At 37.3% G+C, this 26,344-nt stretch overlaps 1 protein-coding gene across 2 annotated transcripts in view; it reads left to right on the top strand.

The window, feature by feature from the left end:
* GRID2 (glutamate ionotropic receptor delta type subunit 2) overlaps positions 1-26,344 on the top strand; it is a 753,158-nt gene that overhangs the window by 505,536 nt on the left and 221,278 nt on the right. For both annotated transcript variants that reach the window (XM_086611621.1, XM_086611622.1), the window contains 3 exons: positions 8,078-8,131; positions 16,142-16,315; positions 21,394-21,555. In XM_086611621.1, the coding sequence (XP_086467747.1) occupies positions 8,078-8,131; positions 16,142-16,315; positions 21,394-21,555 (390 nt within the window). The remainder of the gene's footprint in view (positions 1-8,077; positions 8,132-16,141; positions 16,316-21,393; positions 21,556-26,344) is intronic.

The raw sequence follows: 26,344 nt of genomic DNA on the forward strand, positions 1-26,344 counted from the left end.
CAGCAGGAAGAAATGGTACAGATAGCCTGATAAAATTGTGGTGGTTTAATGAACTAGCAGCTAAGAAAAAAAAAAAAAAGAAAAAAGACCAGAAAAAAAATACTAAAAAAACACACTAACTCAGTGTTAGTGGCACACTATCAAGCTCAGGATTTCCATACACAAGTCCTACAGTGTTTAACATAGTACAACATACTAAATACGCATGGCAACCCCCCCATGGCAGGGGGTTTGGAACTAGATGATCTTTGAGGTCCCTTCCAACTCAAACCATCCTATGATTCTGAAATAGTACAAGTCCATGCATTTGCCTTTCCCATCTTCAGATCAGGTAAAGCAGTTTTAAGTTTATTACCTAACTTTTAGTACTGACTGTACATTAGCTATTTAATAGTCTTCAATTTTCATATTTTACTTTGCATACCACTGCTTGAGGAGCGATCTATACTACAGGAGACTGCTCTAGGTGCCCAGACTAGTCAAATCACGTCTCTTCAGTTTTGGGGTGGTAGGGTGTTTCTTTGTTTTTGCAGGGGGAGAGGGTGGCTTCCTGTCTCACATATGTGTACAGGAGGCCTGTTTTTTTCATGCAATGTCACTGGGAGAGAAAGTTAAGTCAAGACATATATTCACCTATAAAACAGCACTAGTGACTCCAAGAGGTTGGTCCATGAAACGATGTTGGCAACAAATCTAGCAATATTGGACGAAAACAATTTACTGGTCTTCCAGCTGGAAGAGTGCAGTTCAGATTACAAGACCACATAAATGGGACATATTGTAGACAGAGGATGTTTGCAAGAGGTTAGCAGGGAGTTTGTGTCCCAGTTCAGCTCTTGGGAAAACTAACTTTCTAAATCACTTTCTAAATTATTTCAATACCAGCCATTCCCAAAACAAGGGATTATGCAATGCCATCTGTTGGCTTTTGTGAAAAATCAAATGAAAAACGCGGTTTGCTCGGTGGTGGTCCAGCAGAAAGATATTCACAGTCACTACCATAGCTCCTGATGGAACAGAAAATTAACAGGAAGGCCAGCTCTAGTTGGAAACACTTTTCTTCAACATTTTGACAAATGAGTCGACATCTGAGTGGCTTGTTGAAGAGCAGTCCCAAGTGCAATAAAAGTAAAATGGAAGCCCAGGAGCAATCCCCTGTTTCAAATAGGAGATGCTTGAGATGGCCAGATTCTGTAGGGATCTTTTCATACATGCAACATGACTGCTCGTTAGATATTTGCAAAGATTGTCCGACACGTTGCATATGTGTGGAGGTAAATTTCGAAGATCTAGAATGGTTTTCCTGGGTTTCCTTTGTAAGGGTACTGGTCTGTATCTCGTAGTTTGGGCCCACACCTGTGGGCCCATATCCGTAAGGAAGACAACATGTAAAGATCTTTTTATGTCATTTTCCATTAAATTACATGTATGCCTTTTTTGTTGGGAAGCTATTTTGCTTTCTTACTAATTATTGCACATGTGAAAAGCTTGCATGCTGGCACTACTACTGCTTTATTTGCTTTAGATTGTCTTGCATTTAGCACATTTGAAGGTTTGAGTGTGAACAATAGAAATAGTTGTGATAAATTGTCAGGCTCTTCCAAAGATTTAGAAGTTCAGGAGTTACTGCCAATGACAGATGGTTTGTCCTTGCTCATCACTTGTCTTCTTGACAGCATTTTTCTGCTCTCTGCAAAGTATTCTTTGGTGTGTAGTTGAATTCTTTAGAAAAAGAAAATTATTTTCTGCTTCATCCATGTTCTTGCTCATCGGTTCAATAACATCTGTGTTTGACTAAGTGGAACACCTTCCTCATGAAGCAGAACTTTGATTTATTTTAATAAGATGTTAGGAGAACTGCTGGAGTTTGACATGAACACATTTCTAAAGTTACAAAGATGTTAAGAATGATCTTTTATATCTATTGCTGTGGATTTCTATGGCTGTGTATGAATGGCACTGTGTACTTGACGGGCTATATCCTTTGCTGCAGGATTTATGCAACTGATGACACATCATTTTCATATACTTTGGTGTGAACGCTCAGTATGAGCAGTGGTTGAGTGGGTAGAAGGTTGAATTTCTTTTTCAGTTTTTCCACAATTTCATGAAGTCTGATTCAGAACTGGTCTGCTAACTTGCTGCTTTGATTCTTAGCACTAGAGGATTATGTGATGTGGCATTAAAAATAAGTGAATACTAAGAGCCTGTAAATGAAAAATTCTGAATTTAGAAAAACTGCTCTTCAAAGTTCTTGAATGTATTGACTGTCCTCTGTTTGTTCTCTGACACTGATTTAGTTGGGTGAGACAGGAATGCATAAGTTACTATAGGCATTAAACTGCAAGGACATAGCTCCCCAGTTCATACTGGGTTTCATCTGCTTGTATATGTTCCTGCACAGTGGAAGTTCTCAACGGCACAGCAGAAATGCCATCTCAACAGCACAAAATGTTTTTTTTAGTACTGTTTTAAATATTCACTCTTTCAGTAAATAAAAACTGTCTGAACTGCATAACAGTTGATATAGAATTAATAAGTTTCTACTTCTTTTAGCTACTGCTAGTGAGATTCATCACAGTTAAGAAAGCAAAATATATTTGGAAGCACAAAAGCAGCCATATTGGGTTAGACCAAGGACTATTTCAGTGTCTTATCTCCAAAGGTGGCCGTAAGCAAATGCCTGAGGGAACAGTAAGAACAGAGTAAGCACAAGTACGGGCTGGGTGGAGAATGGATTGAGAGCAGTCCTGAGAAAAAAGGTCTTAAGAGTGCTGGTGGATGAGAAGCTCAACATGAGCCGGCAATGTGCACCGGCAGCCCAGAAAGCCAACCATATCCTGGGCTGCATCCAAAGAAGTGTGGCCAGCAGGTCGAGGGAGGGGATTCTGTCCCTCTACTCTGCTCTCGTGAGGCCCCACCTGGAATACTGTGTTCAGCTCTGGAGTCCCCAACACAAGAAGGACATGAACCTGCTGGAGCAGGTCCAGAGGAGGGCCACAAAGATGATTTGAGGGCTGGAGCACCTCTGCTCTGAAGACAGGCTGAGAGAGTTGGGGCTGTTCAGCCTGCAGAAGAGAAGGCTCTGGGGTGATCTTATAGCAGCTTTCCAGTGTACTTAAAGGGGGCCTACAGAAAAGCTGGAGAGGGACTTTTTACAAGGGCGTGTAGTGGTAGGACAAGGGGCAATGGCTTTAAACTGAAGGAGGGGAGATTTAGATTAGGTATAAGGAAGAAATTTTTCATTCAGAGGGTGGTGAAGCACTGGACCAGGTTGCCCAGAGAAGTTGTGGCTGCCCCATCCCTGGAAGTGTTCAAGGCCAGGTTGGATGAGGCTTTGGGCAACCTGGTGTAGTGGAGGGTTTCCCTGCCCATGGCAGGGGGATTGGAACTAGATGATCTTTGAGGTCCCTTCCAACCCAAACCATTCTATGATTCTATATACAATACTGTCTCCTAATACTGTCCTAGCTAGCAGCTACGTTAAACTTCAGCGAGCTTTCTGCATTGAGTATAGCTTTGTGTGTTTAGTAACTTACAGCTGAATTCTTGAATGATTTCCCCTAGAGGATGCGTGAAAAGTGGATTTGTGTATGGGTTTCTTTTTTTTGGAAAGGGTCAACTCGCCTCCATTTAATACCTGTGTAGGATTTTGGTGTTCAGCCCTCATTCAGCCCTCAGTTTTAGCTTAAGAAGTGAGCTGCGTAACCAATGCACTCACCTGTCTTCTGTCTTGTATGGAAATTCCAATCTGTCCCTTGCCTTTCAGGAGTGCACAGCACTGCTTCCTGTCACAGAGCCAGCAGAACTGGCAGATGAATCTGAAACTTGTTTTGTATTCAAAAACTTGGGATTTTGAAGCTTCTACCTCCTATGTGCCCCCATCAAATTGTTTTATTACTTTTAATATACAGGATATCGGATTTCTTTTTTGTTACTGCCCTTATGCCTTTTCAACCATTGTTTTGTATATTTGTTATTCCCTGGCACAAAACACAAGTTCATGCCAGCTCAATTGATATGCATGCAGATGCGAAATTCAACCAGAAAAAGACCATCACTCAGATAAAAAAAATGCATGTTTTAACTTTCTGAACATATTAGTTATAGAAACCTTTTACACAGCTGCATTATATACTTTTAATGAAACTGTTATATGTGCTTTTAGATTATGATCATTTTAGGCAGAACCAGCCATACTCTTTTGTTGTCTGTTTTTTTTTTTAATCTTTAATCTTGTTTGTTACCATCCCTTCCAAGTGAAAATGGAGTGGCTCTTTTAAGTAAACAAACAGTAAACTCCGTAGATAGACAAGGGCATTGTGGAACATTGTGTTATGACTGTAAAGACTTGCAGTGTCCAAGTATTGACTGTTTTACTGACAGATAATTGGATCTAGGTTGTATTGCTGCTGGCTTTATGTCTTTTTTTTTTTTTTGACTGATTTAATATAATCTCGAACTTGTAAACTTGTGCTTAATAACTGCACATTGTAATAATCATCTGACTGTCAGATTATGCATATGATTACTGTTAGCGTTTGAAGAAAACTTTAGGATAGAACAACATTTTCCTTCAAACATCAAAACTGAAGGTTTACATAGTATTTTATTTATTTATTTTCTGTAAAACAGAGGATGTGCTTGTGCATTCTTCTGCACTGAAAAACATGAGAAACACAGTAATTGGAAAATATTGAAAGGCTATTAATGATGATGATAACAGTACAGTGCCTTGCAATTCATACGGACATAGTCAGAATGCGCACTGCCCAAGTTCAATGTCAATTAAATGGACCATATAGGCCATACTGGGAGAAGAGATGTTCAGAGGTGAGGGACTGAGCTGCAGCCTCCTAATCCTGCTGAAATGGACAACTCTCTTGTGGGCGATATCAGTGGGACTAGGGTTTCATCAGGTAAGACCTAATGGCCCAAAGGATGAAAAGATGGCCTCCAAATTCCAGCCTAATGCTTAGTCCGAGTTTAGATGTAAATCTGTATTTCATCAAATAAAATGCAGGAAAAAAAAACTAGCAACTTTCTCAGGGAATCATCAGTCATCTTCTTAAGCAACCACTCTCAATACTAGAACAAGCTTTCAATGGATGGGCTAAGGAAAATGCCAAAAAGCAGCTTCTGGCAGACAGAAAGTGAATTCTTAAACCAGGGGCTATTCGTAGCCCATCCAAACTTAGAATACGTTAGTTTGAGTGTCTCTGGGTACATTACAAGTTCATCTCTAATTTGATATAAGCTTTTAAAAAATGACTTTAATATTAAGTAGATTCATGAATGCATAAACTTTAATGGATAAAACATGATCTTTCTGCTGAGGAGTTTCAACTGTAACTAAAAAATGGATGCATTTCACCTTATTATTGCAAGTTGTGATTAAATCTGTCACAGGTAGCCTGAGCTGTTTGAAGTAAGTGTGACTTGTGAGACCAGTAAGTCTCTTCCATAGTCTGACTTAAGTGGTCTGTGAGCTGTACATAATAAAAACAGTGACACTTAGAACCATACTCTGCCAAAAAGGCCTTGTCTAATTGAAATTTGAGAGGCTTGGGGAAAGTAGATACATAGAATCAAGTATTTATGAAAAAAACAAATGAACTGAAACCAAAATTTTAATGGAAGATAAAATATTTTAAATCTGATCAGCCAAAGCTTCATCCACAAATAAGTGATCAATCTCATTTCCAAAGTGTTAATAAAAACTGAACAGAAAATGTGATTATTTTTTTTTTTTTTTTGTGAATTCCTTCATTTTGAAGTTTCAGTTGACTGTCATTTTGAAGCAGAGAAAGAGCTTAGGAGCCCTTTATGGAACAAAATTATCATTGTCATTCCCCTAACAACACTGTGGGAGCCTTGACTCCAAGGGCGTCCCTCTGGCAGGCTGCCTCAGAGCCACAGAAACCTCATCTTGAGTAGAGCAGTTAGGGCAGAGCGGACACTTGGGTGGAACATCCCAGAGCCAGAAGTTAGGAGGGACAAGGTTACTAGGAACTTGACAAGAAACCAGAAAATATGTCAGATGTTCTGATTGTTTTATTTTTGTTTTGGTTTTGTTTGTCTATTTCTTGTGTGGGTTTTTTGTTGGTTTGTGTTGTGGGTGTTTTTTAAAAAAATTCTACTTGTTTTCAGCAGAAATTTATTTAGTTAGACTGGCAGAATTGTTTCTGCTTCAGTAAGGTGTTGATTTGTTTTGTCTTATGGAAAATTTAAATGGCATTGCTTATGTTGTAGATGGCATAAACTTTCTATGCTTGGAAACCTTACATACGGAGCAACTGCCTCCTTGAGAACTTTGTTACTATTCTGTCTATTTTTAACATTTCTGTGAATCTGTTTGTCTTCCAACTGTTTTGATATGAGAGATTCGATTAGAACAGCCATGCTCCAGTTCAAGCATCCTGGCTGGGCCTGTTGTGATACCTCTCGTCACTTAGTTATTCAGTTTCTATTCTGTTCCTTTATCTATGCCGTGTGGACGCCTACTGTGGAGAATGCAAGAAAATGTCAAAGCAGCACGATAAAAATATGCTATTGTCATCACAGAGAAAGAGTAGTGAGTCTAAATTCCACATAAAGTGAGGACCTTGATTCCTACTGCTAATAATGCTGAATTTTTCCAGGAGCATATTAGCAGCTATGGCTTTCATTTTCCCTCATTTCTTATTGGTGCTGTAAGAGTTTCAAATAAGAAGTCAGTTCATACACTGCTACTCTTGGGGTTTTTTCCATTCTCTCCAGATCAGAATTTCCAATTTTGCCTATCATTCTAGAAAATAAGCAGTGACCCCAATTCTAATAGTCTTTGAATTAATAATGAAGGTTATCAGTACGGAGTCTTTTGCTGCTCTTAAGATTTGTGACCAGTTAAACTGTTCTCCTTTGGTCATGGCACAGTATAAATTGCAGTCATCCTTGGCAACTGCTATTTGTGTTGATCATCATTAAAAGCCAAATATAACCGCTGCGCAATGGTCCAAGTAATAACAGCCCAGCACTGGTCATCTATTTGAACGTTAAAACACTGTAAGTTCCAAGCCTTGTTTCAATTTTTGTCTGTCTTTTTTTCTTCTGGTATTCAACACAATTTTATGTATCCAGTAGTTCTGAATTGTGAATCAAGATGATCATGGTGATTATGCAAATAAAATGGGATTCATTTGGTTTTAAAACTATTTCAGTGTCAAGGCTAATCCAATTTCATTTAGAAAAAAAAAAATGTAAAGGTGTTCAATCCTTTCTATAGTTTCTTTCAGGTCTCCCTCCTGTCAATGATTTCTTTCCTAGCTAATGAAAGCAAATCAAATGTATTTTTTCCCCTGTTCATTTCCACTACGAAGGTGAATGAAACATGACTCACCACAAAAGTGTAGTGGATTCAAGGAGGAGAAGAATAGGGCTGAGTGAAAGATGAGTTAGGAAGTACGTTTTCAGTCTAGCGAGGAGGCAGATCCTGGAATAATTTCCAGCAAAGGAAAGGCGAGGATGGATGGGAGGTTAGAGGCTCTCTGTGCATGGAGCCTGGGACAGGCCATTGTTCATCGTCTCTGTGACAGCCCTCTTTCTCAAGAGAACCCTTTCATCACCACTTTTAGCATTTCTATGAACCCCAGTGTTCATGATGTGGGTTTATGTGGTTTGGGTGCGTTTCGTCTTGTTTTATTTCACAGACTTCCAGGGTAGGGGTACGCTGGAAAGGCCTTAGAAACAGGAGCTGCAGAAATTTAACAAGAGTTACTTGACACTCATTTTCTGCCTTCCCCTCTGTTGCTCCCTCTCAACACACAATATTAAGGCAAAAACTATTTAGTTTTCTCCTCAGTCAACTGAAACATATTCTCTTCTGTGATAATGACAATGAAATGTATTTTCCAAGTTTAATTAGCAAGTCAAACAATAACACAAATGCTTCTGCAGAATTTTGCTAAAGGTTTTCTGTCCTCTGTACTCTGAGTAACAAAAGTCTTTGAGAGCTTGCGCTTCAGTTTTTGTCATTTAGGGTTTTTTTCCTGGCTTTCACAAACAAGCTGACTGATAGCTGGTTTGTTCTCTATTTCAGGTCGTGGAGACTAATTTGGTGGCTTTTGACTGTCACTGGATCATTATAAATGAGGTAACTGTCAAGTGAACATTGTTGTGAATCATGAGTCCCGTTTTCAGTCTTACTGACAATATTCATGCTGATCTTGACTTTGCCAACAGGAAGCAGTAACTAGGACAGAGTTCAGGCATGCTGAGGGACTGGATGTTGCTTAATAAAAATAGAATGACAAGTTCTTGGACTTCGCTGTTTTGTCTAGCCTATTTTAAATAGAAGTCCATGAATGAATAAATGGAAAATAAAATTTAAAAACCCTTTCTTTCTGGGTATCTTGAGATTTCACATTTGACTTGAAGTGACTGTTTTCAGAGGATCTTTTTAAGGTCTTTTTTCATATGCAATCTTTCATAGTGGAGTGCTTGTGTTTCATTTATATTTTAATGATTTTTCTTAATAATAAAATTTTTTTAAAAAATCCTATTTTTCTCTTTCCTTTAAGAATTCTTCTAGAATTCAGTCATGATTGATACTCAAACCTATTGATATCAGTGGGAGACTTTTGGTGGACTTCTGGATCACGTCATATATGAACGTTCATGAAGGGAAAAAAAGAGGAAGTTAGATGGATATCCTATTTTTAAACAATGAAATAGATTCTTCCGTGAACACTGGTCAGCTAAAATACGACAAGTCAATATGTGAAGTAGCTTTACATGTAAAACATTAAACAATGCAGTTGTTCTTAGATTTGACAACATGCAGATTTTTTTGTTTGTTTTATGAAAAACAATTTAGGCCCAGAATGACTGAACTCTCTAGGGAGATCACTCTCCCCTAACATCAAGATTGTGTGACTCCTGTTATATTCTCAGGACAAAAGATGGCTTGGCGATATGGCATGAAAATTCCAGGTTTACTCTCTGGATTTTCTGTGCACTTCTGTTTTCATACTTAATTAGTAGATTTTCATTAGTACAGTATGCTAATAGTGAGGTAGTTTAATCCAAAGCATTTTTTTTCAAGGTTATAGTAAGGTATAACATTTTTGCTTTGGGATTGTACTTTGCTATACTCATTTAAACCAGTGGATTTTTACTCAGTTTTCCCTAGAGAAAATTATGCCTCAACGTGCAGTGAAGACAACCCTGGTTCAGCAGAAATTATTACTTTGGGCGCTGACCAGTAATGTGTGTGTTTTCCAGCACTGAATGGAGTGACCCTCACTAGTTGAAAATCCAGCTTTAAGCTACAGACAGTCATGAGAGCAGACATGTTTTCTTCTTCCTGACAGATTAAACTAAAACTCACTTGTAGTAAGTAGAATCTTGAAGGAGAGTGTTCATCTCAACCCTTCAAAGTTAACTTTTATTATTTTTTAAAAAGCATTAACTAAATCTAAACCAGTTCGCCATTTACCTCTGTATTAATAGATCAGACAACAGTTTCTTAGGCAAAGCCCAGATATTGCCCTGCTGTTCAAGTTAAAGATACTGAAACTGTTTTTTCATTTTAAATGTTATTGGAATTGAAAAGCTCAAAATAAGGTGCTTGCTTCTAGCTGTGTCAGCTCCTCCACCCTCAAAAAGCAAAATAAAACCTAGGATCCGTTCCTAGTACACATACTTTCTCTTTACTTTTTATTCAGAAATTAGTGCCTCTGTGGGAAAAAAAAAATCTGCTTTCTGAGCACTGTTATTTGCACATTGCTGCAGATATAATGGCAGAAAGATCGAAGCGATTACCTCTCTAAACTGCCTTTTCCACTCAAAAACTCCTTCTCTGGGCTGCGATCCCAACAGCTAGGAGAGCTGAATGATGTACGCAGAGAAACGTACTTTGTCCTTTCTTGGTTTTACAGTCTTGTATGTGAAATGGCTGAAAGCTGCTATCAAGTTCATTCTGACAAACTGTGCTATAAACCATAGTCATTAAAATCTCTCTCATTTAGTCATTCCTGCATTCGGTTTTAAAGAAGGTGAACATGTTTAATGCCATCTCAGATTAATCTGCTTCTGGACCTAAATCCTTATTCCCACTTAAGTAACTTACTTTCAAGCTTGATTTCATTCAAATGCTAATAATCTCAATATTTTGTAGACAAAAATCTCAAATTAGCAGTAAGTAAGATTTGTAGATAGTTATATGGAAGGAATCACATTTTGCCTGATTTTTGCCTTATCGCTATGTTCAAACTACAACAGAAATGTAAATATTTCCTGAATGATGGATGTTGTGTAACATTACTTGCTTATTGCAACATACTACCTGTTCAGTAGTTGGATCGCAATGTCATCGCTTCAGCACTGCAAGATTTGGAAATGCAGTGATTTACGGGCCTCTTGCTGTATGGTATATAAAATAAGTCCATTCAAGTCCATTTGATATGGCTGCCCATTAGCTGTTGATGACCACAGTAATTCCATATGACTGTGAGATGATGTGAGAGCTTTGCCCGTTTTGTTGCTTACATAAATCTTTTGTGACATCTTAGACAACTCGGACATCTGTGTTTGTGTGTCTGTATTGACTAAATCAGACTGTCAACTAGGTAACTGTAGCACTGCTTCTCTGACCTCCTAATTTGAAATTCTAATATGATCTATTACAGTGAAAATGCATTGTTTTGCAAAATCCACGTATGATTCAAATAATTCCTTGCATTGAGATACCAAATAAGTAGAATTGTCTTTCCTTTTCCATCGCTGTGCCAAGGAGATACAACATACTTACCGAGTAGAGTAATAAAAAAGGAAATACTACCTTTGGTTTTGTGATCAGAAATCTGCTTAGGCTTTGTGAGATAACATCTGTTATTTTAATTGCTTGTTGTAAATGCTATAATGCCTGGAAATAGTTCCCTAATTTTTATTGCCTCACTAGTGGCTATTTTATGTAATACAGCCAATTTGCTTGAAGACTCTCTAACATACTGGAAGTGCATGTGTTGGAGGAGGGGGATTGTTCCCATAAAATGAGGGGATTCATGATTTGGTAAAGTACCATACATCATATTAGTCCTTTGTAAATAGCACAAACCCCTTCTGATCAGTGCAGTCAGCTGAGGATACACTCTCCAAATAAATGTTCCTATTTCTTCAGGGCCTTAAAGCAGATGGTGCAATTCTTTATTTAAAATTTGCAGGAGTCATAGATTTAAGTGTAGTCATGATAAAATTTGCCTTAAGAAAATGTGAGAATAGATTTCTCTCTCTCCCCCTCTGTCTGTCTCTGCTTCTTTTCCTCTGCGCAATAGTAAATATAACCTGAAAAAGCTCAGGATAGTAAAATTATATTTCTTTTACGCCTCTTGAATCGCAACTGTACAGTAAGCTTAGTTTTTATTTAGCTGAACTGAAGAAGGGGCATTTGTAAGACTTTCATCACTTTTCTTTCTTTTGCTCTTTTTAAACGAAAGAAGTGTCCTTTTTTAATTTTAAATCCATGCGTCTCTCAAGCATCTTCCTTTGTTAAAACATTCAGGGTCATCTTACTGCGCTCAAGGCTGCCACCAGTTCTCTATTACTATTCTTTACTCAAGGACAACCCAGAACACTTTCTCCTGCCTACATTTGCCATACAGGAAGTGGAAATATTAATGCTACTGTACAAAGGATTGGTTGGATTTAATCTGCAATAATGTGCACAATTATCACCAGCTCTGTTAAAATTAGAATGGAGCGGGTGCACAGAAAAGCTGATTTGCGTAAGAAGAGACTGAAAAGGTTGGCTTGATTAGCCTACGAAAACAAAGACTGAAAGAGGATACACTCTCTGTTTATAAACACATACGGAGTGTGAATAAATGCATCCTTGTCAAGGGCTAGAGGACAAGGTTGGCACAAAAACAAATGAGTTCAAATTGCCCATGAATAAATTGAGGGCAAAAGTTAGTAGAAGGTTTCTAATTACCAGAGACATCAGAGTCTGAAAAAACTCCTTCTTTGAGGAGAGAAGGAAAAAAAAACCTGAACTCTTTTAAAGAATAGTTTAAGGAAAAAATTCCAACAGGTTTGCCCATCATAGCACAAGAGAGGACAAGGGACCGGCAAGGTTTTATTCAAAGGCTACTTTCAGATGAACACGTTTTTCCTAGGAGAGGGTTGATCCTTAGCTGATGCATTCAGCTTATTCCATTGTATTTCAGTTCAATTAACTCCACCATGAAGAAGGGCATAGAGCACGATTATGTTTTAAGCTCAAGCAGGTAGATCAGGTCATAAAACCACAGCTCAGTTCCAGGGGCTCACATAATTCTACATTTTAATATGGGTAATTGATTAATAATAGCATTAGCAGTTCATTTGAACCCTTACATTTTCCAATGGTGATGGCAGGTCAGGTGTGAAACGCCACCCTCTTTGGTACAGGTCAGTGACCAAGCTGCCAGCTCTTTTTTTCAGACAAGTGAGTGTCAATGGACAGACTGACTTAGCCCTGCTTTCTCCAAACTCTTGGGATTTTTTTCTCCGTGAAAGCTAGAAATTTATTTCTCCTTGTCTTATCGATTTTCTCTTTTTCATTATCTTCCCCAGAACTTAAGAAATCTAAGGGAGATATAATGGGGTATATATAATATATTATGCAGTTCAAGGTCTCCGTTTACTTGTCTTGGAGCTTCATCTAGTTATGCCTTCCCTTCAGCTACTCCTTTTTCAAAAGCGCTGAGAAAATCAGGAAGGGCACAGCACAAGCATGCTATGGTATGGACAATGGTAGCCCAGAGGCCCCAAGGGGGTTTGCAGCGGCCACCTATTCCCACTCTGCCCTCTGCTCACTGGTGCTGGCTTTTGGAGGAGTAAGAAACACTCTCCTCTCTGAGTATCATGAAGGATGTGATGAAAACGTGGCATACCCTGGAAAACAGGGCATGTCCAGTATGTCATAAATACTGAAATCATCTTCTTGGCCCGAAGTTAAGATGTTTCTATAAGAAAAGGTATTGCTGCCTTTGCTTAGTGCTTATTACAGGAGCATGTGACTAAATTCTTTCCCTCCATGTCTCTCGCTACTGGTGTGGTTGCTCTGTTGTGAATAGTAAGTCTCTGCCTAGGTTGCTTATCTTAAAATAATGACATGAAACTCAACAGCAGTGTATATTAGGTGTCCAGTATATAGTCTTGTGTCCCACTGGAGTCTGACTGATATGTCAATGTGATCCTCTTCCATTCCTGTTTCCTAATTTACCTGTAAAAAACTATTAATTTAAAATAGCATTTCTTTCCTTATTTATCTGTGTACTCAGATGAAACGTACATCTAATTTTATCCTTGTTTCATTTGAAATAGGACAGCATCCCCTTTATTCCAAGTTTGCACCAACAAAAGAAAGGTTTGGAACTATATATTCAACTTCTGATTTTTCAAAAGAAAACCCCACACAACCTAGCCTAAATTTATACAGGTGCCAACTCAGTTCAACTTGGCCAACTTTGTAATTTTTTTTGGCATTTGGTGTTGTATAACACATCATCTGCCATCCTTATATCATTATACTGGATTCTCCTTTGAAGTGCAAATGAAAATTGTTTCCTCTCATACAATAGTTGCTTTATATAGTTTTCTTAAGACAGATCCAAAATTCAAGAATGAGAGATGATATTGGAGAGTCATTATATAAAAGGCTCGTCACTCAATCAATGCCAAGTATTCAAAAAATGAAAAAGAAATATATAGCAAATGACTAAAGTTGAATTTGGGTTTGCATAGCATTGCTTTGTTGTTAACCTAAAATCTGAATTTATGATACAGTCAGTGGGATTCACAGCATTTAAAATAATAGCTGTCATTAATCTATTGATGTATATACCTCCTTGGCAGCCACACAAAAATCTCTTTGGTGTTTAGATTCTGTTATTAGTTTCCAGGTGATGTATAAAAATATGAAGTAGTAACTTAAAGGTTAAAATGAGAACACTCTAATTAAAATTCACCAAAAATCATGAATATATAAAAAATAAATACACTTTTGAGGCAGAAGATATAAATGTTTGAGCAGCTGAAAGTCAAAATCTCTTTTAAAGTATTATTTAGCAACATAACGTGGCCGTGCAGGTATCAGGGTTTATATTATTAGAACGAGTCTAATAGTCTTTACTCTTACAGTTTGGGCACAGTGTATAATGAAACCAGGCAAACTTTTTAAAATCCTCTGAGAAAGGACATAGTTCAAAATCGAGATAATAAGTTTCTTGAGTTCTTCTTTCTGATTATATTGAAAATATTATTTAAAAAATTACATGTATTTTGCTAAAACAGCATTCACTTTTTTTTTACCTTGCAGCTAGTGAAATGGTACAGACTAAATGAAAAGACGGCATCTTAAGCTGAGAGAAACCATTATCTATGGTACATTAAGGATTAATCGACCAGAAATGCAAGATATTACACTGGATGCAGCTGATGCCATGTGTTATTTTTGTTAGCAGAGAAAATTCTGTATTTTATAAAGAACATTAATAACAGATGAATTCAAAAATGATGACAATCTGTGAAGAAGTGTAAAATACTTTTACTGTAGTCGAGAGAGTAGAAGTTAAAATTTACATAAGACATTCTTCTTTCAAGCTTTAAAGGAAATAAACAAATGCCAGTATGTCCAAAGAAATTACTTCCAAATAATGAAAGAATTTTAAATGAAGATTAAAAAAAAAAGGTAAAAATTGCTGGGATAGTTGTCTTAGTATTTAAAGGACAGCTTTTTAAAAAATCTTGACTTCCTTTTCACAAGAAAGATTTTGTAATTTGAGTTCAAGCCTATCTCCTGGTGTCTCTAAGTTCTTGATTATGGGTATACATCAGGAAGCTAGAGGCATAGCAATGCAGATGTGCTGTATCCTTTAAAAATGAAAAGCTATAAATACACAAACTAGAATCAGAAATATTCAATAAACTATGTCTGTATACAAGGGTATGTTAAATGCAGGCTGCTAATAGGAGTTCCTCAAGTGCCTCCCTTTCTGAGGAGACATCCACAAATTTAAACATCTAGAAAGTTTGGGGCATCAGCCTCTGTAATTAAGACAGGTTATGGACAAACAGTTCAGTAAAATGAAAAATAGATTCTAGTTAAAAAGATGGAGTAATTTTGTGGATTATTTCTCCTGCTTTACAGAAAAATACAGACACAGAATTTCCTTGAAAGCTACTAGCTGACCCTATTTGAGTCATCAGAAAAAAATTCCGTTAGACTAAACTTCAAGTTCTTATGTGAAGGTTGGAGTTAATTGCTGTTGCTTGTGAGCCCAAGGTCCTCTTGCTCCATGTTCCCCAAGGATATCATCATTCAGTGGTATAAAACATCGTGTTCCCAAGCTGCAGGAATTTATACTATGAGAAGAACTGTTTTTCTAGTTTTCCTAACTTGCCTTAAAGTTAATATTTTAAGCCTAATATTTCACATATTGATGTATTTACTTGGTTATCTTTTCCTTTAAAATGTGTGTCAGTAGAGCTGAGTGTTCAGCTATAAGCCTTCATAAGTACCCTACGGAGTAAAAAGTAGGTTTTAAATTAGGTCCTGCTATATGCAAGCACATACACACTTAGAATGCTCTAATACGTTTTCTTTGCCCTTTTGGTAAATGATGTTTGGGAACTTGCATGTTGTTTATAGGTTCTTGATATTCTGTTTCCAGGAAATGAACACTTAAGACCTGAATAATTGTCTGTACCTTCACAGCTCCTAAGTAATGCTACACTTCAAAATACATCATGCTATGATTTCCTACTGATTTACACATTATCTGCCAAGGATGCTGTGAAACATTTTAAGTAAAAGATCAAAGGTAGAAGAGAGGGAGAGGAAACCCAAAGTGAAACAACTGAGCCCAGTTACATCTACAAAGATTCGGTGAGGTTTGGGCACAGTACATCTTAAACTTTCGCAATTATTGTAAGGGTGCCACGTCGGTTGTTTTAGTGAGCATGTGTAAGTTCTTTTAGAGGCTATGGCACAGCTCAGCAATAGCTGTGTAGCAATCACATGTCTCTTGATCCTCTCCGTTTATTTTTTGTTTATAATCTGGTGGTAACGTTTCTGTATTTTAACTTTCATGCATATTCTCTCCCTTGCCATATCTTCCAGGAAATAAATGATGCGGATGTGCAGGAGCTGGTGAGAAGGTCAATTGGAAGGTTAACAATTATTCGACAGACATTTCCAGTCCCCCAAAACATAAGTCAGCGCTGTTTCCGTGGCAACCACAGAATATCTTCATCACTGTGTGATCCGAAGGACCCTTTCTCCCAAAGCATGGAGGTAGTTCATATACCAGTCTATTCCCACCTGGGAGCTGTCTTTCTAGATAAGTTCAAGGTTTTTCCCCAGGGGCTTAGTGTAATTTAATGTTTATTTTTCATGTTCTCTCTGACATGTAGCTTAATGGCTCATGACATGACAAGAAAATACTTGAGCAGGAGGATGAGTGTGACTGATGTACAAGAACAACTCACCTGCTTCGCAGCAATTGAGAAAAAAGTCCAAAAAAGCCACCTGATCTCCAGGTGGTGGGGTGGTAGTTTTGTTGCCCTGCTAAATTTTATTTTTTGTCATCTCATTGAGAAGAATTTCCTGCTCATAGACAACATCTCCTGAGTTACTGTGCCTTCTCTAAGCCTCAAATGCATTGTCAACAGGAAAGCCTTCCTGGGGAGCACCCATGTCATGTTTCAGGTGTCCTGGTGTATACACCTAAATCTATGCCTATATTCCAAAGAAGCCCAATTTTCAGAGCTGTTACTTGCAAATTACCATTAAACTATAAGAGCCTTCCTACTACATGAAATCAGCAACAGGACCATGAAGTTCTCCTGACTTCACATAGTTTTTCCAAGAGTAACTTGTCTATCTCTCTCATTTATCTGGTTAGGCTTCACCAAGACAAGGCTATGGCGAATCAGAAGTGCACAATAGGCTTAAGATGTCAATTTTATCTTTGGATTGTTTTGCATGGTCATTTATGAAGTTGTGGAAAGATGATTGCATTGGCAGCAGTGTAGGAGGAGTATATCTGACATAGCAGCAAAGACCAGGCATTTTGTGATGCTGAACAAAAGGAGTGAGAGAAGACAATGGGAGAGAAATAGGGAGGTGATGAAGAGTGTCTTTGCTTAAAATTAAAATAAGTAAGGGGGAAAGGAGGAGAAGTGTGGCTGGTCTTGCTCTGTTTCAGGTTGGCTGTAAGAGCCTGTGCCTCACTAATTGTTCACAAAGCAGCCAGTAAGCAACTATGAACAACACGGAAAACTTTGACTGTAGCACACCACATGGTGATCCTATTAGAGTTCTTAAAACAAACAGTGCTGTGTAAGGTCAATAGATGTATAGGATGTCTCTAGAGGCTGTTTAGGAACTGTGAAAATTCTTTGGTTGTGGTGTTCTGTTATGGCAGCATGGTCCTAGGGGGAGCTTTGGTAGTCTATAGATAATGTGTGAAAACTGGGGACGTGATTATGTGCAGTCACTAGAGATTGCAAAGAGCAGTTTTCCTGAACCAAGTTACTAACTACAGGAAGGCAGAAAACAAGAATCATGTATTCGATGGGAGACTGCAAGCTTTTATTTATTTTCCTCTCCAATTTCACTTTCATTTCATTTTCACTTCAACAATGAATTGACTCTAGGAATGAAGAGTTCTAGAAATCAAAGTTTATTCTCTACAAATTGGCAAATTCCATTTAATGTGTTAGATTGGACCTTATACCTTAACCTGTGCTTCTTGATCAACCTATAGCTTGGAGAGCTGTAATATTCCTATTGAAAGCTTTCATAATGTTTTTGTTCAAAAGAATGATGGAAGCTTTACTGGTTTAACTGTTCTGCAAAGTTGAGTTGCTTTTTTTCATGCTTTCCCTGGGATGGCTGCACTTCATTAGTAGCTGAGTGAGACGACACTGAAAAATGAAAGGAAGAAAAACTCTGATGCAGTTTCCCCTGTGTCTTTGTACAATGTACAGACCTTTGAGCAGCTGTGGGGTTTGTTTGCTGTTTCTTTGTTCTCCCCAACAATATTATAAATTAACTTCTATTCTAGTGGGGAGTTGGAACAGTTTATAAATTGAAATTTCTAATGCTTTTTTTTTTTTGCCATCGAAATGTGACTAATCAGAAATATTCTCTAGAAATTAAAAGGGTAGATTTCTCTATTTTTCTGAATCACTCTCCCTAAAGTCTATTTGAATAATTATTTTTTTCCAGAATCTTTATTAAAACATTTAAAATTATTTGTGTCTCATTGTGTCTCCAGGATTGTCCTAGTCGAAACAACAACTTCTATACTTCTGTACATTTAACAGGAAGTTAAAAACTGGATTTACAGAAGTATTTAGTACCATAAGCCTTTTGTCTAAAAACTATATGCAGTAGTCCAGGTATACATAAAATAAAGAGCGTTAATCTTGATTAATCACTCATACTTTATCTGATTGCTAAATATCTGTCTTCTACAATCTAGAACAAAAAGAATCACATCTGAATTTTGAATTACATCAACAAGATGTTACGCAGTTAGATACTGCTTGATAATGCAAGTGTCTAGCCTTTAGTTTAAGAGACTTAGAATAAGTAAAGGATCAGTAATGGGTACAAGGCAATGCATTAAATGTCCCAGTAAATTTAAGTGGGAAATGAATAAAAGCATAAAGTGACTTTAAATTACAGCCCCACTTTGAGCATCAGGACGGTTACTAATGAAGCATACTTCTGATAGTGATAGAGAAGGGTAATTTTGAGATTCAGAAATTAATCGTTGCGTCTTTGTCATTGCATTATCAGTGATTGATTGCTGTAAATGTTAAGCTGAACTATTAGTGAAGGAATAACAATGCTTAATAATAGCTGAACCCTGTACTCCTGAGCCCTGTTAATACTTGATGAAAGCCCTGCTATATTACTCTTAGATTAGTGAGTGCATCCTTCCTCATGAACTGTGACAATAGTCTTCTATTCCCACGACACTAGGTTACAGAAGCTACCTTGAAAGCAATGTCATTTTGTTGGGAAATGATAACTTGGCATCTGTAGCCCTTCATGTACCAATTTAGTCTCATTAGTGACCTTATTGTCTCTGCTCTCTAGAGTTGTTTCTTTTTCCTTTAGCAAAGGCTTATGTAAAATACGCTGCCTCACAGCAGAGTAGTGATTCCTTCTCTCCCTCTCAAACAAATGTCCCTGTGGTGCTGCCTTCTTTGGGGAAATATGGTTTTAGCTGAAATGTTTTGAATTCTTTGTAGGTTTACAATACGCAGACCAATCATCCAAGTTATTTCAAAAATGCTTGATTAATGTGAACCCAGATCCTCGATCCATGCTTTTAATCCTGACATGCACAGTGATGCCTGACTTGTGCGTCTGCAGAAAGTAAATTAGTTGCTGGGTGAATACTGAAATGGAAATATTCACTGTCATTGGAGTCATGGGAGAAGCTCAAGTAAGAATAAAGAAGTATCTTCCAGAAAGAGGGAGTGAAGGATCATTGTCATTTAAAGAAAAAAGGAAATAAGGATCAGAAGTTCTGTGTTTATGATACTAGCGATGTAGAGTTGTAAAGGCAATAGAGGCTCCCAGGAGATTATCAGGAGGGAAAGCGGCAGACCATTAAATCTCCTTCAATAAAACGTGGAAGGCAAAATGCTGCAGGAAATTCTGGCAAGGTAAGGAGAAAGACGACCTCTTTCCTGGATGTTAGGCAGAGGAGGAGTTTGTCAACCTTCATGTGAGAACTGGACAGAGCAGCTTGCGGATGACACAGGCAAAACCAGCATAAAGATGGAGTTTACATGAGAAAATAAAAACATAAAAAGTAGATTATATGGAAAGGAGTAATTAGTCCTGAAGATAAACTTTTTTCTTTTTTTTTTTTTTTTTTTTTAATATCACCTGTGGATTTGCGAGGCAATATCTCAGATCTTCAGCACTATTGTGCTTCCTTGGAATACATTATCTCCCAGTAGCTGCAGGACTTTACCAGCATTTGGATATTTTTAAGAGGCAAAATAGAGGCATTCCCCACAAAGCTGGCATACTTTCCTACTGTAAGCTTCCTCCATTTTTAAGATTTTGAGCAAACCACCTGTATGGAGAAACCCTTACAGAGAACAGTCAACATATTCTCCATATTTGGGAAATATCTTTTGGCTTGTCTGTGACTGACAGAAAAAAAACAGCAACCTTACCTTTAAGAAATTACTGCTGGTTAATTTATTTTCAGGCACTAACAATGCTCTACAGCCTCCTTCATGGTGTAGTTGAGAAAACTGAGTTTACCTTAATAACTTCAGGCCCCATGCCTTCAAATAACCAATAGGTTATCTAAAAATAATATTTCCAAAGGTCCTTCTCATTTCTGAACATCATTTCGTTTCCCAAGAACCTGTGTTCAGGAGAGCTGAGGTTTCTCTTTATGATACTGTTAATAACTTAAATGTTCCTGCCATTCGAGGACAGAAATGACTGAAAGAAAGCCGTATTGTAAATTACTTGTTTCAGAAGTGTTCATGAATTCTGAGCTTCTCTTCTTTTACATTGAATTGTACCTTTCACATCTGACTTTGTACTGTGTGTATTTAAAAGTACATATAGAGCAATAGTACATGGGTAAGTGGAACTGGCACACAAGTAATTTATTTCTCTCTTCTCTCTCTTTGATGCTAAACTGGAACTTCCTCACGCTATATGCATGTAACTATGCTCACAGAGAAATACATACACATTTGCTCAGTAAGAGTTTTGTCCTGCAAGGAATTAACAGCCATTGCAAAATACTCTGACTAGAAACACTGTAAATTGCAGAATCAACATGCAACTGCACACTGAAGAAGATTTCATCAGGCCATATTTCATTCCAGAGACTGCCTCAATCAGAATTGATGGCAAAAATCAGGAACAAAAACTATGATGAAATGATTAATTTTTAATGTTCAGACTTTGTTTTTCAAAAGAACAAAACAATTGTGAAGGGAATTCGATGGTGTCCAAATATCTGGTGACTCAAAAATTGAAAGTTGCAGGCAACTGGTTAAAAATCAAAGAAAGTCTGTTTGTGTTCATGAGTAGGGCTTCAAATCCTGCATGTGGAGCTGTGCCACTGATTGGGCTGCCTGTACTTCACATGTGTGTAGTTTGTTGCTGCAAATCACTTGCAGCATGACAGCCCCTAGCTGCAGTTTTTACCAGAGCCAAAGATATGACTTTTTGACTCCTACAGTTTCTTCTTAATATCACATAGGTCATTTAATTGCCAGAGGATTATGAGTGAGGCAAAACAAATGATAAATTCTGGCTACTGGCAGGAGACCAAAAATAATAATGCTAATACTCCCCTTTCAATGTCTTTGCAGATCTCAAACCTGTATATATATGACACTGTCCTCCTGTTGGCGAATGCCTTTCATAAGAAGCTGGAGGACAGGAAATGGCACAGCATGGCTAGCCTCACCTGCATCAGGAAGAACTCTAAGCCCTGGCAAGGAGGACGATCCATGTTGGAAACCATCAAGAAGGTACCTTTTCCCTGTATTTCCTCTTCTTTGACTTCTAAAATACTTGCATTAGGCAGTGTTTCCTTCTGAGATGCATACTATTCTTGCCAGTACCAGCAGTGTCTTTTGTGAAAGTAATAGTTTTAGTCTTGGGTTTTTTGAGTTCTTTCCATGCCATAATGAGCATATTTGAAATGAAGTCAATGAGTTTGTTTACGGAAAATACCAAACTAGTAGAATTTTCAAATACGAATAATATTCTGTTGAAAAAGTGTCACAGGTTAGGAGATAAGGAGACAAATTTACTCTTTTATTTGTAAAAGAAAAATAATTTTGCAAAATTACACTTGGGTAATGATCCGTGGAATTTACTGTTGTGCTGCTATTGACATTAATATAGTGAAATAATAGAAATGAGAGTGAGGAAAAATCCAGCTCATCTAGTCTATATCCTGCCATTGCAGAACTGTTCCTTGTCTCTATAGTGCTTTAACCAATCTTAAGCTCTCTCTGCTTCTCTGTTATTGCGATTTTATACCTTAATCATGATCATGCCCAAGATACCTTTCCTGTTCTTCAGTCTTTAAAGACACTTTTTTCTTAATCATTCCCTTTCTTCATGTTGTTGACAGTCTCTGCATACTTAGAGAAAATTATCACAGTCTTCTGGGTCAGTATTTAGTTAAAATATTCATATGTTGGTATTCACCCTTCCCTGTAAGTTAACAGGTTTCAGTCTCCTTATATCTTTCATAAAACTGCCTTCTCATTTGTCTGCATGTACTTCCTGGTAATATATGCTTACATTTAAAGTTCTGGCAGTGCCTGCATTGTAAATACAAAAAAACCTCAGGAAATATTTTTTTTAAAAAGTGCTTTTTTATGGCTTTCATTTAAAGGACTTTAAAAAAATGTAAAATATAATGTTGTTTCAAGAAGTTGCTGTTCTACATCAGGTCTTTAACTACACCAGAAATTATGATGATGCAAGCAAAATGTAAGGCTTCTTTGAGCACTGCTTACTTGTTCCCCAGTCCCGGGTCAATCTGCATTAGCTCCAAAATAACGCTTCAAGGCTTTCTTTGGTGGCTATCCTCAATTTCCATTCTAATAGTTTGAAGTCATGAAACTGCTAGAATAATCCAGGACACGTTTCTTATTTCTGGGGCAGGATATGGCTTTAAGGGACTCTAAACTGTATTGCTCTTCATCTATCAGAGCAATTTCAAATTCACATTTGGCAGTGTCATGTCTTTTAAGTTATGTTTCAGTCAAGGCTGGTTTTGGAACTTTTCTTCTCAACTTACATTTTGTAAACACTGTTGCACTCTTTTTCATTAATAAACTAAAAGCTATTTCTGCTTACTCAAATCCAAATATGAAGCCTCAGCTGGAAAAATCAAAATATTCGCTTACACTTTAGAATTTGAATTTACTACCTGAGATGGGGTTTCAGACAAAGCCTGGTAGCCCTACTAACATCTCTAAATTTAAGAGTACTCTACCATGGAAAGGGCTGCTGACTGTTTTGCATCAAGATAATTTGCTTGCTTGTGGTGTTTGTGGATGTGAGACTGATCCTGTTCCCCTACATAGACATCCTTTATGCTGTTTCTTACTAGCATCTCGTCTCTTTGCGTCTCAAGCAGAGTTTATTCCACTCTTTGCCACATTGTCTCAGATATGCAGTTCATCTTCCTCCAATTCTCACCTCCTAAAATGATGAAATTAATGAAACAAACTTTTTCTCTGACCTTTCACAAAAGAGCTGCACTGTGTTGAAGATCAGTTTATGTAGTTCTTTACACTGAAACATGAAGAGAAACGGCCAGGAGAAATATGAAAACATTCAAGAAGGCAAGATCAAGTGGAAATGCCAGGATTATGGTTAGCTAGCTAGAAAATTAATCAAATGACAAGGAAATTCCTGACCTGTGCAGCTAACCGGGCTTGTGTCCTATTATTTTGGGGGTTTCTCTGTTATTTGAATGAGGTGGCTTTGATAAGAAGCCATTTTATTGGTGTCAATTGAATAATCGAAGTACTGCTTATACTGCATTGTGCTGACAGAGATGAGTTTCTAGAAATGACATGCTAAAATTGAAAGTCAAAATTTCATTCAAAATGAAATACAGAAATTTCCTGTGTGTGTCTGTGCCATTTCAATCCCTAGGCAGAGGAAAGGGAAAGATTGTAACTGAAAGGTGGAATTTTCCACAAGAAAGAGGAATTCTACTTTAGTTTTGCTGTCTGCTTCCCCTTTTATTTCACTGAAGCACTTATGCAGAACTTCAGGATCACAGTTCAGTACTTTTGAAATTAAAAAGTTGACATTGTTGAATGTCAGATGAGGTACCAGAAAAACAAAAAAAAATAAAAGTAATGAAAGGAAAAATAAAAAAAAATTTGTCTTCTTCAGAATGCTTCTATTTTCCTTTTTTTTTTCTTTAAACATCTTCTCTCTTGTCATCTTGGAACGTCCTCTAAAACCAACCGAAATAAAAACATTTCCCTCAAAAACGTACCAGTTTTCCTTAATCTTGAAACAAAGCAGGAAAAAGTTACAATCTGATGTTTAAATAATTTGTTAGTAAAACATTCTGTGTTTTCATTTTGAAATCACCACTGTTTCAAAGATGTAGTATATAATGGAATATTGTTGTAGTTCGGGGTGAAGATACATTCCGACATTTCTTAAATGCTCCTAGGAAAAGAACCTCCTCTATTCTCTGCATAATTTGAACTCTACCTTCATAACGACCTGTACTGCAGAGCTGGAATTACTGTCTTGTCCCAGATTGTCCCTCACCTCAATGTAATTGCAGTGAGTTGCATTGTAGCCAAGTATGGTTGTGGTGGGGAAAGAGTTAAGGAAGAAATGCCTATTTCCAGCCTCCCTGCCTTAGAAAGGGACTAGCAACTGAAGCAGCTGCTCTCCTGAGAGTAGCAAAGCGGAGGTGATGTTGCCTACTTGCTGCTGAAAAAGCAGGAAAAACTAATTCTAGAGGAAAATTTTCTAGAAGAAAATATATCTTCTAGAATCAGAGATCCAGAAACAGGAATATCTGGCAGTGTTTTAGCTGCAGAGGGGATGTCTTTGATTTCTGGAGGGGATTATAAGGAAAGAGGTGGGAAATCTCTATAAGTTACACACTGAAGAATGTAAGAGAAAGGGATATTGATGTTGTACCTGCAGCAGCACTTGTTAAAAATAAGAGAGCCCTGGAGGTGAACAAACTAATTTCTTTGCTATTAATAAGCTAATAGGGAAGAGTAGGGAATGAGGGGCAATTAGAGTTTCAAATGTTTCTTGAAATGGCAAAATCGCTGTCTGAATCATTCTCTATTGTCATTTTTTACTTTTTACTGTTGAACGTTTGATTCCTGTGTCACTAATTCTACAAACAACTCCAAAAGCTGTTTTTTCTGTGTGAATTAAGCTGATTGGACAAAGTCTATAAAAACATTTTAAGACCACTACAATTATTAAAATCTAATATCTGTTTATACTCCTTCTGGAACTGAATAAATAGTTAAATTCATCAGGAAATACAATCCTTTTAATGAATTTGGCCAGCTCTAGCAATTAGTTCTAAATTCACTTCTGTAATATGAACTACTCCAAACACAAGCTCACTTGTTTCTTTCTCAGTAAAGCTATTTCACAGTGGAAAAAAATGAGTATTACTAGAAAATAATTCTACTGTTGGAAAAATTAATCTTCCTGAATAGCCTGAGAATAAATGTAAGTAGGATTCTATGGAGGATCAACTCAGAAAAACGACATCACGTTACTGCATATATCTTCTCTCTCACATATCTGATCTCTTCCTGGTCACATTTGTTTAGCTCACTGACAAACAGCAAATTTTTACCACTAGTGGCAACATATAGAGCCTATTCCTTTGTGGAAAATGAGCTGTACCTTGGGCTGTTTCATGAATCATGGGCGGAATTGTCAACTAGTTCTGGACTCAGAAATGTCAGTGATGTTCAGTGATGATGTGCGAAAGAGATGCCAAATCGTTTTTCAGGTAGTAGATTAGGCTCTCTTCACTAGCACCTAAAAATGGTGCGTTGAGTTGAAAACTCAACGTTTTCAATAGGAGATTTTTTCAAGAATAAAATGTGAAACTCATATTTAATGTTTATAGCATTTCCTTCTGCCTGTAACCACAGTTTTTTCCTTAATTGCAAAATAGATAGAGTCTGAGCATAACTATATTTTTGAAAAAAAAAAAAAAAAAGTAAGCTTGAACTGTGAGAGCAAGTACAATATTTTATAACTGGTGATCAGCAAGCTGACATTCCCAAGTGAGGTCCTGACTGTTAGGCAAATAGCACTTTCTTCAGGGACTTACGGTATAGTAGTGTCTGAGCGTATATAAACTGTAGTTTATCTTGCCAGTCTAGATGGGACTCAAGTAGGCTTTAACTATATTGCCAAGCTTTATGACAACCCTGCAAAGCCCAGAGCAGTGATCAGAAACATGAGTAAAACATTTTTGTCCTAACAACTGACATTTCACTCTTCAGTTTTAAATGTGTCAAGAAATCACATGGTTGTGGCTTAACCTTAGAGGTATTTGACAGAGTAGATAATAAATCTGTCTTCATTTTTCCTCAAATAGCACTGTTTCTGTAAGTTAAATGAAATGAAAAATTTCTTTGACTCTTACCCATTATCATAATTAACATTAAAATCACTTGGAAAAATCTCACCAGGAATTTACCGGATCAGTAGCTGTCATTCAGATGGCCATTACCTCTGTGATCTCCTTCCACTACGCATTAGCAGAGGGATAAAACA

This window comes from Tauraco erythrolophus, chromosome 5, assembly GCF_009769465.1.
Source record: "Tauraco erythrolophus isolate bTauEry1 chromosome 5, bTauEry1.pri, whole genome shotgun sequence".
Taxonomy (NCBI): domain Eukaryota; kingdom Metazoa; phylum Chordata; class Aves; order Musophagiformes; family Musophagidae; genus Tauraco; species Tauraco erythrolophus.